Here is a 13,860-nt window from a genome sequence, read left to right as displayed (position 1 = left end):
TATCTCTTCTAGAAATTGACTATGTAATATTTTTCCTTGCCAGAATCTCCTTTAATTTGCTAAAAGTTGTTCAGTGATATCTGAATTTGGACAAATGCTTTTCCACAATTCAAACGTTTAGTTGAATAGTCTCACTTTGTTGCTTCCAATTTGTAATAGCAGGCCATAATGGCACGATTTTCACACACAACATATCTTTGTTTTATCTATGGTTGTGCTTCTTCTAGTAATCCTAGAGGGTTAGGAGCTGGTTGCCCAGCCAAGCTTCCGAGTTTAATTTCTCACTTGTTGCCAAATGCTCAGGACTCTAACATTTGACATAGTCCTTGTTGACCTGGGCAACAAATTATCTGATACGTGATTCTTTTTCTCTATTCTCATTATAGTAAATGGGTTAATGGGTTCTTATTGTTGCTTGCACAGTCAGCCAGCTGTTTAGGATGGATTTGGCATTTTTATCCACCTATTAAGTCCTTCCCAAGGACCCGAGATAGGCAAATGTGGTTGTTTGATGGTGTTAAAGATATTGTTGCAGAACCTAAGCTGTTCCAAGTAAAACTGCCTTTTGCAATTGAGTAATGGTGATGTTGTCTCTGTCTATGGTATTCAAGTAATCATATAAATGTTTTGGGATTGCATCCAAGGCACCTATTATTATTGCTACTATCTTTGCTTTCTTTTGCCACAGTCATTCTAATTCTATTTGCAGGTCTTTGCATTTTGTGTCTTTCCCCCTTCCAGTTCCTTCTTTTCTATTCTGCTGTCTCCAGGTATTGCAATGTCCACTATCCAGAAATTTTTGTCTTTCTTATAGACAACTGCTAAGTCTGGGCTTTTATGTGGCAGATGCTTTTTCTGTTGATGGGAAATGGCTTCCTATTTCAATTGTAACCCTAAATGACTAGAAAAAAGCAATCTCTAATAGCTTAAATCAATAGTGACAGAGAAACCTGGCAACTTTCCTGCATTAGAATCTTATCCCAATTTCCTTGTATGCGTGTTATTATTATTAAATTATGGTTGGTCACACAGTCAGCCAGATGTTTAGACTGGAATTGGCATTTTTATCCACCTATTAAGTTCTTTCCAAGGACCTGGGAAAGGCAGATGTTGTTTGATGATGTTAAATTATTATTATTGTATTAAAGTCTACAGTATATGTCATTATCATATTTGTTTTCTCCCCATTTCCTAGGCAATATTGTAAATGGAGAAGCAAAATATTCTAAGGCATCATAATGAATAAAATATTTGACTTACTTCCATTTTCAATATTTATATACAGACACATACAAAAACTGCATTAACAAGGTAAGGTGCTTTTATTAAGCTTTAAGAGTAAAATGCCTTGATCAAAAATTACTATGTAAACTAAATATTGGGTTCAAACATTGCACTAAATTATAAATCAAGCAAATTATATTATGATTTGGTTTAATAATTCAATCTCTACAATTATAGTTTCTAAATAACAAGTTCTGCAAGAAAAGTTATTTTTCCTTCTAATTTCCTCCTAATTTGGCCTTTCATAATTATTTTTCTTCCGAATTAGGTGTATTTAAGAAATAGAACAAGGGAATATACAGTGATCTTCTCACCACATCTTACCAAGGTCCATACTCTTGGAGGCTTTCAGGTTAATTGATTCCGTCTGTTTGGACAGGGTCAAAGATCTGAAGTTGATGGGCTGATCTGGCAAAAAAGTCTCTGAATCTGCTGCTATGCTGTTGAAAGAAAGAAATCATAACAAGTATGTGGGGTGAGGATCAGATGTAGTAATTAAACTCTACACAACATAATGCATTTTCTCTCCTTAGGTCTTATAAGTCATTCAAGGTTTTTTGCATGAGTTATTGCCTACATTAAATCTAAATTACTTTGGGTAACTATCATCCAACCCAAAGGTATTGGTTTTTACCTTTTCAGCCCACTTTATCATTATTTCAGTACTAATAAGGCATATTAAAGTTTAACAAAGTGCATTAATTTAAGTTTTAAAAGTATGCTATCATCTAATACATTTATCATCAGTTCTTAATTTGTTTCCAATTAGATAAATCTGCTAGATGCTCTATAATATGCCCATGCTTATGATTAAAAATGCGAATATGCTGCTAAAAAGCAAAATGCTTTGTAGGGAAATCAAGACCAAACTTAATTATATCTCCTTTCAATTGAAAAGATCAAAGGCATAGTCCAATGTCATGCAAGCACGAGTCTTTTCACAAAATCCCTCTGTATTTAGCTCTGCTTCCAAATTTTGCCAAAAAAAAAAAAAAGGTACTTCAAAACTATCTCAGCAGATTTGGAGGGCTAATGAAAAATTGTGATGGGGAAGGATCTCTGAACTCCTTTGATTCTGCTAATTTCCATCCCTGGGACTATTAGATCCCAGCCCCTATCATTTCATTTTCATTTCATTTATTGGATTTATATTCCTCCCTACTCCTGAAGGACTCAGGGCGGTGAACAGCCACAGAATAAAACACATAAATACAAAATTTAAAAACAGAATAAAATCGAATTAAACAATTTGGCCGAGATATGCCCTTATTTGATCCATAATTGTCTTACACTTAAGTCTAAAATTAAATTTAAAAATAATACAGTATTCTGAAAATTACATATTCCCAAAAATTTCAATACCAAAATTTCACTGAAATTTGTGAATTATATGAATTTCATGGACACACATTCTGTCTCAAAGAAACACTGCAGGTCTCTTCTGAGGGAAGAAGAAAACTGTATAAAAACTGGACATTTTGAAATATCATTCTAGTCAGAAAGGCAGAACATGCAATAGGGAGAACTCTGGTGAGGACTTGTACAAGTATATAGGCTTCCCAGTCCTTCCATCTTATCTGTGGTTTGATTCAATCAGGTTTGCAATATAACCAATTTTTTAACCAGTTTCCAATTCTATTCAGAATGTTGATAAAGAATCTCCTATCAGAGTGGAAAATAAGATGGGAAAGAGGAAATTGCTCTAAAAAGGGAGAGTTCCATTTAATGAAATTGCAAATCCCATATGAACATAAAAACGCCTTCCCCCATTTTAATACTCAATGAAATATAAAACTGCAAAATGCCCCCAAATGAAAATGTTTACAAGAAGAAATAATTACTAGAAGTAAAACCATTATTACAGAAAGCTATTGATTCAATAGATACATTTGTTGGGTTTAAACTTTGAAGATTTAAAATTTTAACAGGCCTCAGTTACTTCCTACCCAATGAGGATAATGATACATCTAAATTCAGTGAGTATAAATAAGAAAAACAAATCATAACAGATTTGGAAGATGAAGAAGGCTGAATATCAGAGCATATGTTGTGGTGCAAATGAACTGTAAAGCAAAACCAGTTTTCACATAACGTGAAAGAGATTCATTGTTATCACTAGACATGAAATAATAAACATTTTCTGACCTATGATTATAATCTGTAAATAGCTTCTCACTAGGATGTGGAGGCAAAGGGGGTGGGACTTCATTTTCAGCTGTACCGCTTTCAAACTCTGAAATTTAAAGGGAAAAAGAGTAAACAATGGAAGAAGCAAATATTTGTCTCCTGGCCAAAGAACTGAACTGGCATGCTGCATCTCTCTTGAAGTAGCAGCAAATTTATACAAATCTCCAAACTAGCTAAACTAGAATTAAAAATACACCAAGCAAAAAATATTTCCCCTTTAGGATTCTCAACAGACCTGATTTCTGTTTGCTCATGTATAATTAAAGATAAACATATTGAAATTTGCCTTATGATGAAAAATGAAATTCCTATGTTGATTTTAGTAATTTCACTGGATTTCCCATATCTAAGCTTGAGCTAAGACTTAAATAAAACACTCAATGGGTGCATAGATGCTCTATCAACTATGCTGCCATATAGTTAAGCTGTGATTCAGTTCTATTTTGTTATCCACAAATTGTTGTGTATTAGAAAACAAATAAATAATACATATTAACTGATAATGAAAGCATACTCAGCAATTTCTCTTAACATTCTTAATTTGAATCTGGGCATATAAGCCATGTGCAAAATTACTCTCATGTTGTTACTGTCTGAAACATACATGATATGCATAGTCCTCCCAAGGTAAGGAAAAAAAAACATTTCCAAGTTAAGAGAAGAAAAGCTTAATGAATTCGATATTGACCTTCTATCCCATTGAGAGCTGGGAATCTTATTAACTAATAGATGCTTTTAAGGGGGAAGTAGTTGTGGGGGGGGGGAGTAGAGAAATCTGAATAAATTAATATCATCCACAAGCTCTTATTATCTTCATCTAGAATCTTTAAGAGACAAAATAAAGAAGTTTGACCTTCTGGAACAAATTATGAAAGAATGAGTAACTGAATATTTTATTTTAGCCCAAAGCCAGCAATTTACAACAGCCTATGGACATTGAAATGTCCAGACAATAAACAGATAGCTATATAACTGGGGAAAATTTAGTTTACCAGTTGTGCTGACAACCCTTACATGCAGCTGCACAAAATTTTACTACCTTCTAAGTTCCAGCAGACCATCTGTCTGCAAGTAAAAGGGTAAGCAGGAATTCATTAGTGCAATCTGGGAAGCGTGCTAACAGGGTTGCAATACGATTACTGGGTATATCCCTACAAAATTTGAGAATAACAGGACATACCCACTGCTTTGGAAGTTATGCGGTTCAATGTTGTGTTTCTTTTTAATCTGCCTTTCTGCAGAGCAGACACAAAGACAGTAAATCATTCTGCAGTGGTTAGGCTACAGCTTCCAAGATAACTTAAGGAAATACAGACCCCATTCTAGTTGTGGCAGGAAGGATTCAAATGGTTCAAATTAATTTTAAAACAATAGTTTAAAAAAGTGTAGTGGATAATAGCTAGAGGAGTGAATCCACTGTGGGACTAAGGATAGCAGTACATCAAGCTTTGACCCAACTATGCTGCTTTCAACCACAGAAAAGCATGGTTCACCAGAGGTGAGGATAAAAAATTGGCCGAGACATTCAAGATGCTTAAACAAACGTTCAGGCCAAATCTAAGTATCCTTCCCAACTCTGGTATCAGGAGGCAGCTCTGCCCCAGCTAGTCAACTAGAGAAGAGGGGCATTATTCCCAGAGGTGATATTTCTCACTACTCTGGTCTTTATAAAATACAGAGTTTTGTTTCAACATTAATGGATAAAAAATGTGAAATAATTTGGCATGCATTTATTATCACCTTTTTTGTTTGATTTTTTTATTTGAAACATTTATTACAATTTTTGTTAAAAATGAAGAAGGGATATTTTGCTGTGACACCATAATTTTAAAATGTGAAGTTATACAACTTATTTTTTTTTCTTGTGAAAAATAATAGTGGAAACAATAATAGAAAGAATGGTAGGGAAAATAAGATAGATTGTTCAGGCAAATAGGATTCCCTGCATACATAAATAAATCTGAATCAATGACATCCGGGAACATAACTTTAGTTTGATGAAACTGTAGCTGGAAAAAGCTATGCATATAAAATACAGAGTATAATCTGTAACTGTCTTAATTTGATAGATTAATCAAACTTGATAGTTGATTAATCAGTGGGGAGCAATTTTAATTAGTACTGCCACACAATAAATGTCCACTTTTTATTTCTTTAAAGCTATACTATATCAATTCTCATACATTAAACTGTAATCATGAAATAGAACATCCAAACTTCCAATGCTTATGGCAGTCAAATCCAATTATACCAGGCACTAATAAGTGAAAATAATCAGCATACTCAGGATAAACCAAGATTTGCAGATATGAAGAAAACAAGACAAATACATAAATAAAAACCTACACAAATCTTTAGAAGTAAAATGGATCTGAATGAACTCTTCTCCCAAGCAACTACGTACAGATAGTTCTTAATTTATGACCGTAATTGAGCCTGAAATTATGGTCGTAAATTGTTGTGGTTGTTAAGTGGATTACCATGTGATCATAACCAACTTTACAACATTTTTGTGATGGTTGTTAAGTGAACACTGCAGTTGTTAAGAGAGTGCAACAATTGTTAAGCAAATCCATTAAACCCAATCAGCATTTTTTGCCAGAAACAGAAGTAGACCCCAAAAACCAGCAAAAAATGATGAAAACTGCAGCCATGAGACAGCAGGATATTGCAAACGGCCGTAGCCAGTAGCCAAGTGCCCAAACTGTGGTCAAATGACTATAGTAAGGGAGGTGGCCATTATCACTTCAAAATCAGGTCATAAGTATCTTTTGAGGAGGTATCTGTCATAAGTCGAGGACCATCTCTAATAACTCAGTTGGACAGCATGTTCATTGAGTTGAGAGGAGGGGTGGGCATACTCCAGGTTGCTTCTCTCAAATATGGTCATCTAGTAGGACATAGGGAGCATGTCTTCCCAGTAGTGGACTTCTTGGCCCTGTGGAAATATTTTCTTTTCTGAAATCTGGCAGGCTCCTAACTCTTCTAGACTTGGAAGGCCTTAAAAAGCTGGCTTTCCCCCGGAAAGTGTTGTGGTGATGCTGGACTTTTAATCACAGTTATAAGATTAAAAAATGTTCTTATCACTGTTGCCTTGAGCTGTCCAGAACTGTGGCTCAAAAAATGGGCTGCAGTTCATTCGTCATCTTCGACTTGGGAACCAGAACTTGGGACCAGAACTTCTATCACTAAGTGAGGCAGTTGTTAAGTGACTCGCTCCTGATTATACAGCTTTTTCTGCCAAAGTTATTAAGAGAATCACTGAGTGGCTCACACAATGTTGTGTGATTTTACTTGTCAGAATCCAGCTATGAAGGTCACAAATGGTGATCATAGGATGCTGCAACTGTCATTATAACATTGTTCTGACCCAGCTCTCCAAACACGACAAACCCTCTGAAGTTAACTCAAAGATTCCTTTATTAGGACTGCCAGCAGCCCCAGCAAAAAGTTTCTCTCTCACCGCAGGCTAACAAGTTCATCCAGCCAGGAGATGAATAGTTGTCTGCCACACCTATTCATCTCCGCCCCCTGCCTTTTATCTCCAGAGCTAGGGTTGGGCTTTGCTAGCAGCGGTGGCTCTTCCTTCCCAAGGATTGGGCCACAGATTTCTACTGCTCTCCTCTCCTCTGCCTTCTGAGCATCTGCGTGTCAGGTGCTGGACCCAGTTGTTCCTCCTCTTCCTCATCAGCCATCTCCAGACCTGGAGGCTGTTGACTCTCCATCTGAGGGCTGATGGACAGCCCAGGCTTCACCTCTCTCTCTCTCTCTCTCTCTGCCAGCTCCATTCCCTCTTCCCCCTCAGAGCTCTCAGGTTCCCTTGATGCTGACCCTGATTCCCACACCTCCTCCTCATCTGATTTGGCTGCTGGAGGGGCCAGCAGCTGACAGGCCACAACATAGATGCTGGTTGCCAAGCACCTGAATTCTGACCATGTGATCATGGGAATGCTATGATAGTCGTAAGTTGATTGTTGTAAGTCACTTTTTTCAGCATCGTTATAACTTTGAATGATCGCTAAATGAAAGTTGAGGATCACTTTATGACTAATTTTAACCCTAAGTCTCTAAAATATCATAAAGCTTTTAGACATGACACATCAAAACCAGGCTCACAGATTCTACCCAAATCAACAAAATAACTGAAAGTTGATAAATACATGCTAGACAAGAAAATTGTAAGTAAAAATAATAAAAAATATATAGGCCTAAATGGCACCAAATGAGAGCTGGACAAATTGAACGTTTCATGCAAATACTTTAATATACTGAAATAAATAATGCAATAGAAAAATTAAATGGTTATTGCCAATTTAGGGGAATTTTGAACAATATAATCCAGGTGGGCTCTAATTTTACCAGATGAATAAAATACTACCCTCAAATTAGTTTTGTAAATAAGTAAAGTAAGAATAACTCAATACTGTTGAAAAATTGTACAGACCACTCTATCACTCTTGAGAAATTTGATGCAGGGTATCACCTTGAGGCAATGTGCCTTTTCTTTCTAGGAGGCTCAGCAGTGCTTTTAAAGGTAAATTGTAAATTATCTTATTTTGAATTCACTTTTAAACCTGCTTTTTGAGATATTTAGGCAGATATTTGCCTACTTTAATATCACAAAGGCCAGTTTTAATTATATTAACCTATATAGTAAAGGTTACTCATGAATTAAGTGAAGATAATTAAAAAATGCTTATCTGACTAGCCTCCTAAAATGATGCAATCTTTCAAATTACATATAAATCACAATAAAGGAGAATGTGTGTATGTGTGTGTGTGTGTGTGTGTGTGTGTGTGTGTGTGTGTGTATCTTCATTCTTATTCTCCCTTATTGGTACATATAGAGAATCAGTATCTTGGGTTGTTGGAATGGAAACCTGTGACATAGCCACAAAAATGATAAGTTTGTTGGCAACTTCATAGTTTTCTGGGGGACTTTAGAAATCCTCTGATGAGGCAGATTCCAGTAATCTTTCAGCAACAGAAATGTGAAATTGCTGGCACTGAAATAATACTTCTTTGTAGAGGTTGTTCCAAACAAATGCTGAGTCTGCATCACGGCTTGGCAGAGGAACAAACTGAGGACCTCAGGGTAGCAAGTATTAGATGATTCATGTAAAAATAGACTGAAGGTTGGCATTTCAATATTGGATTTTTAAGTATTTCTTCCAATAATGATAGGCAAAGCAAAATTACTTTAAAGAAGCGACTCTTAATCTTTTCACAAGAATATTAGATTTCTTTTTTAAAAAGCCAAAGTAAATTGACAGAAAGCCAGGATTTATAGAAATACATGAGAAATGAGAAGAACATCAATGAACCACTTCAATTAGCAATAATCATGTCTCGGATAAACCTCACTGGCTATGATACTGCCACTGCACAGTTTTCTAGAAGAAATAAATTCAGTGTATTGGTATTCCAAATTAATACCAATAGATTTCAACATTTAACAATAAAGCAGTACCTATTACATTTAGGATTAATTCTTCAACAACCCCTCACAGGTTTATTTTTTTAACGACATTGGTTCATACTTTTACATTACTCAGTCAAGCCTTTCTTGAGTTGTGCAGCAGACAACAAATCTCTTTCTTGAGTCGTTGCACAGACAACAGTGCAATCTAGCCCCTTCCTACACAAATTTTAAAACTGAGGGTTTGCCTTCATGTACATGTGCTCCTTCACACTCCCATTCACATCACATCACCATTTACACACACAAACACATTCCTTTTACACAATACATGTTATGTGCATGCTTGTTTTCAGTTACAAAATTTTAATCTAACATTTTTTGCCTACTTTAATCTGATTTTCATTATTTAAAGATTTCTTCTCCTCCACATACTCTACTACCAGTGGTGGGCTCCAAATTTTTTAACAACCAATTCTCTGCCCTAATAACTGGCTGTGTGGGCGTGGCTGGGGGGGGGTCGTGTGACTGAGTGGGCGTGGTCAACTCTACATCACTTGTATAGGTGGTATCTGTATGGGACAGGCAGGATTGGGGAGGGAATCCAGAGGTTTCCAGTGGGGGGCGGGAGGAAAGAAAGATCCAACTGTGTTTGTGTGTGTGAGAGAGAGAGAGAGAGAGGGAGGGAGGGAGGGAGGGAGGGAGGGAGAGACGGCGTCAAACTAGACTGGGAAAGCTGGCTGTGAGAGGAAGAGAAGCTGGGTAAACTGGACTCAGATGCTTCCCGAGTCCCCTCATCCGAGAGCAGCAACCTCACACTCTCCCCTCTCTGCTAGCCCCCTTCTTCGCACAGGATCTCCCAGCAGTGGAGACAGAGAAGGGGGCAGTGGCAGCCTCTAGCATTGAGGGAAGAGTGTCACACAGAAACAGGAGCACAAAAAACGCCGCCCCCTTCTCCCTCTCATTTGCTGGGCGATCCCATGCAAAGAAGGAGGCTAGCAAAGATGGGAAGAGTGCAAGGTTGCTGCTTCTGGGATGAGGGGACCCAGGACATGTCTCTTCCTCTCGCAGCCAGATTTTTCAGGCTGTTTTTCAGGCTGTTTTCAGGCTGTTTTCAGACTGTTTTTGGACTGAAAAATGGCCTGAAAATGGCCTGAAAAACAGCCTGAAAACAGCCCGAAGAGTGTTTGTCAGGCCATTTTTGGGGCTGTCTTTTACCTGAAAAATGGCCAAAAATGACCCAAAAAACTCGCCATTTTTGGGGCATTTTGGGGCCATTTTCAAGCCATTTTCAGGCCTTTTTTCGGGCCAATTTTGGCCTGAAAAATGGCCTGAAAATGGCCCAAAAATGGCCTGAAAAACAGTCTTTTTTGAGGGCATTTTTCAGGCTATTTTTCAAAAAATGGCCCAAAAAACAGCCTGTTTTTTGGATTAGCAGAGAATTTCTCATAATGCAAAGATAGCATTTGATTCAAGCCAGCATAACCACAACATACCAGAAGCAACAACTACCTCTATTCTTAAAAGCGTATTAAAAAGTTTTCTCATGTTATCAAGAAATAGAACTCTCCTATATGCATTTGTATCAAGAATGTTTTTCTCCTATCCCAATTATTTTAGCCCAGATTTGCTTATTTCTTCCTCTATATAAGAACGTGGTCAAAGGTAGGGAATGTGTTGTGCTTCATATCTAAAGCCAACAACTTAATTTTGTCTTTGGATCTGGGATGCAGCACATTCCCAAGTTAAAGGGAAGTATTAAAATTTTAAAAATGTGCTTGAAGTCCAAAATAATGACAGGAGGAAATATGTAACTAAGAGAGATAGTTCAACACTCTAAATTTAGAACTGTATTGCCTGGAGTTTTAGAAAATATATTAACATAGGAGTGGGAGTAGGGAATGTTCTGCTAATTCCCTGGGAAGGCTTTTTTCTCTGAATAGCTGTCACTCATTATCTGTTTTGGAATCTCTTTCTCAGGGCAAAATTACACATTCAGTTTTAGATGCAAGTCTGAAAACACACTGTTAAACAAATGTGAGGTAGCAAGGGAAGACTAGAGCATATACCGTTCTCCATCCATTCCTTTCCCGTTTTTAATTTTCCATTGTTTACGTAATGGAATTTTCAGTTTTAGATTTTGGTCCTTAATTTTATATACAAGAACTTGTCATTTTTAATCATTTACCTTTGATTAAAAATTAATATATTTTAACATTCCAGAAAAAAAATGCTAACCTACAACACTATTTGAACTGTCTTTAGTAAATTATTTTAAAAAATTAGAACATCTAAAGATTAAGAAAAACAGTTAACGTAATTTTTATTGTTCAAACCAGCTAATATATGCAGGATATTATTTAAAATAAGTCATTACAAATATATCAATACAACAACAAAAAATTATATACCACATCTGAACTTCTTATCTAAGTTTAGGAACAATGGAGTTATTTAAGATTGATAGAAAATGAATACTGAAATTACAATTTGTATTTCTAAGTTTGTTTCATAGCACTAAGTTGGAAACCTTTTAAAGGTGGAATTTATGTCAAGAAGCCAATTCATCAAGTCAGAATCAGCTCTTCCACCATTCATAAAATCTTAGATATTTTGCAATCTGTACTTTATGAATTATTTTCTAGGTTGTTATGAGTTTCTGAAAATAATACAATGACACCCCCATGCCCGACCCAAAATGTTAAAGGCAGAAGCCAAGTCCAATGCATAGTGCTTACCTTTTAACTTTTCCTGTGGGGAATATGTGACAAAACATTGTACAGCAGCATCAATTTGCTTAGGAGTGCTTGTGAAATTAATATTCCCTTCAACGTCTGCTTTTGGAAATAATATGTCAGGTTCTTTGCATTCCTAGTACAAAATAAAATCATATTTATTACGGTAATATAACACTTGAATGTTTTACAACAACTCTTCAGAAGTTGTTGACCCATAACTCTAAGGTACTCTTATCACTCTCTATGCTGGCTGGAGCTTCTGGTGAGCTCATTATCCCTAGTGTCAGATGTAAAACAATGCATCTGGTAGTTGACAGTGATTCACCAAGATATATAACATAATAAATCTGGCAGTCTTTAAGGTAATAATGCAACACTTTGTCAATTTCTTCTTCACCCAATCTTTGCATTGTTTCCAAAACATTTATTGTATGTTGTGAATACTCAAACCTAAATATAGACAGACCTACATTTAAAATAGTCTTCTTCCTCAAGGAAAAAACAGTCCACTTGCCTTTTGAAAAAGCACCTTTGAGACATTTAAAATAGTTATTAATAATTTTAAAAGGAAATTGCAACTGGAACCAATTCCTGTGATTTGATCCACTAAAACTGGAATGGGCAATGTGCTTGTGTTGAAGAGCCATACCTCCTGCAGATGATACTAAGGGCTGTCTGAGACATGGCCAACAGCATTATGTTACTAGAATGGGTGGGGCCCAGAATTTTGGCTTTTGAAGGAAGATGTTGGATAGTTAAGGTGTCTTTTCCAAATTGATAAAAATGGACTAAGGCATAGGAGGGACTTTAAGGAAGAGATTAAGGCAGGGGTGTCAAACCTGATTGCATCGCGGGCCATATCGTGACATATCGGGATTTTTTTTGCCCTTGTGGGGCCAGGGTAGGTGTGGCCCACAGGCCACGTGTTTGACATGCCTGGATTAAGGGATGAGACACATGGTTTGCAGCTGACATAGGCCTAGAGCACCTACTTTTTTCCCTTAACCACCCTCCTCCATCAATCAAAACTTTTGTAGCCACACATTCCAAGGGAAAAAGGTGTGTGCAACTTTCCACTCATGAATTGCTTGTCCCTAGGTTTGTACAAGGCAGCACCTGTTAGTATTCAAGGTAGCCATCTCCATGTAACTGAGTAGTGTCATTGTGAGATGTAAAGTGGCACCCAAGAGCTCACCACTAGATGAAGCAGCATTAAATTTCTTCCCCAAATAACCCTCATTTTTTCAAGTCTCTAAATGAGACCTGGGCAAGGAACATGGGCTTTGCCTTCTGACTATTTGTTCTTTTTTCTGAGAATTATTGGTATTCTTGGTGAATATATTTGTGTATTCATTTAGTCTGCCATCATTTGTTTCAGTGTGCTCTAACACTTAATTGACTATCAGCTGCCTCTAATGGCAAATTTGATTGGCAAGTTAACACCAGTCATAGCTATTATGAGAAGTAATTTTTTAAAAGGACACAAAAGGGAATAAAGGAGCAGCATCCATGAGAAACAATGGCAGGAAACATTCAAATAGTTCTTTTGAGAGGGGGTTATTTTTACTGGAGGAGGGCTAAAAAAAAGGAAAACTACTGAATATTTAGCAAAGTCCCATATATCATGAGAGGCAAAATACATGTAATGCATCTTCTGACCACAACTGGCTTCCCATTATTACTCCATCTGTGAAGGCAGCTTGTAGTCTTGTCAAGACAAGAAAAACTGTGCCAATGGTAATTTTTTGACAGCCAGCTGGTTCCCTTCTCTCAGTGGCTGCCACATATGTGCTGTAATGAATGCACACCAGAATGGCTTTGGAAACAAATGGCATACCCCTAAATCATATGCCAATGTATCTGGCTTTATAAAGTTTTTATTTTTCACATCAATAACCATTCCAAATTTCTTCTGACATTTCTGTTGTAAAAATAAACAACTTACTAAATGGAATTAAAATATTAATTTAAAATACAGATTAACTGTTCTTAATTTTCACAGATTAGCTATAAAAATCCTATTTTCACAACAATTAAAAGCACATTTCCTTTTTTTAAAACTATTTGCAAAGCATTGACACATTGGGCTTTGTTTTGCAGAATTGTAATCACAGGACGTGTTTCTAGCATTCAGGATACAATAGTTGGTTAAAACTATCATTAAAATTAGACTAGAGTCTATGGCCCTCTGAAATTAATTAGGTAAAGTACTATAGACATCTCCTAACTTAG

At 36.5% G+C, this 13,860-nt stretch overlaps 1 protein-coding gene and 1 non-coding gene across 4 annotated transcripts in view; both read right to left on the bottom strand.

Annotated features, from left to right (window-relative positions):
• PARD3B (par-3 family cell polarity regulator beta) overlaps positions 1 to 13,860 on the bottom strand; it is a 568,533-nt gene that overhangs the window by 309,608 nt on the left and 245,065 nt on the right. For all 3 annotated transcript variants that reach the window (XM_060688120.2, XM_060688124.2, XM_034431407.3), the window contains exons 13-15: positions 11,629 to 11,761; positions 3,430 to 3,517; positions 1,609 to 1,724 (exon numbers count right to left, since the gene is read on the bottom strand). In XM_060688120.2, coding sequence (XP_060544103.2) covers positions 1,609 to 1,724; positions 3,430 to 3,517; positions 11,629 to 11,761 — 337 coding nt within the window. The remainder of the gene's footprint in view (positions 1 to 1,608; positions 1,725 to 3,429; positions 3,518 to 11,628; positions 11,762 to 13,860) is intronic.
• LOC117675090 (U4 spliceosomal RNA) lies at positions 8,754 to 8,864 on the bottom strand. Its single transcript, XR_004594118.2, has one exon. It is a non-coding gene; the product is annotated as a U4 spliceosomal RNA (small nuclear RNA).

Source organism: Pantherophis guttatus, chromosome 1, assembly GCF_059756535.1.
Source record: "Pantherophis guttatus breed Tessera chromosome 1, ASM5975653v1, whole genome shotgun sequence".
NCBI lineage: Eukaryota > Metazoa > Chordata > Lepidosauria > Squamata > Colubridae > Pantherophis > Pantherophis guttatus.
Note: the sequence above shows the minus strand (reverse complement) of the source record. Positions and strands in the feature narration are given on the sequence as shown.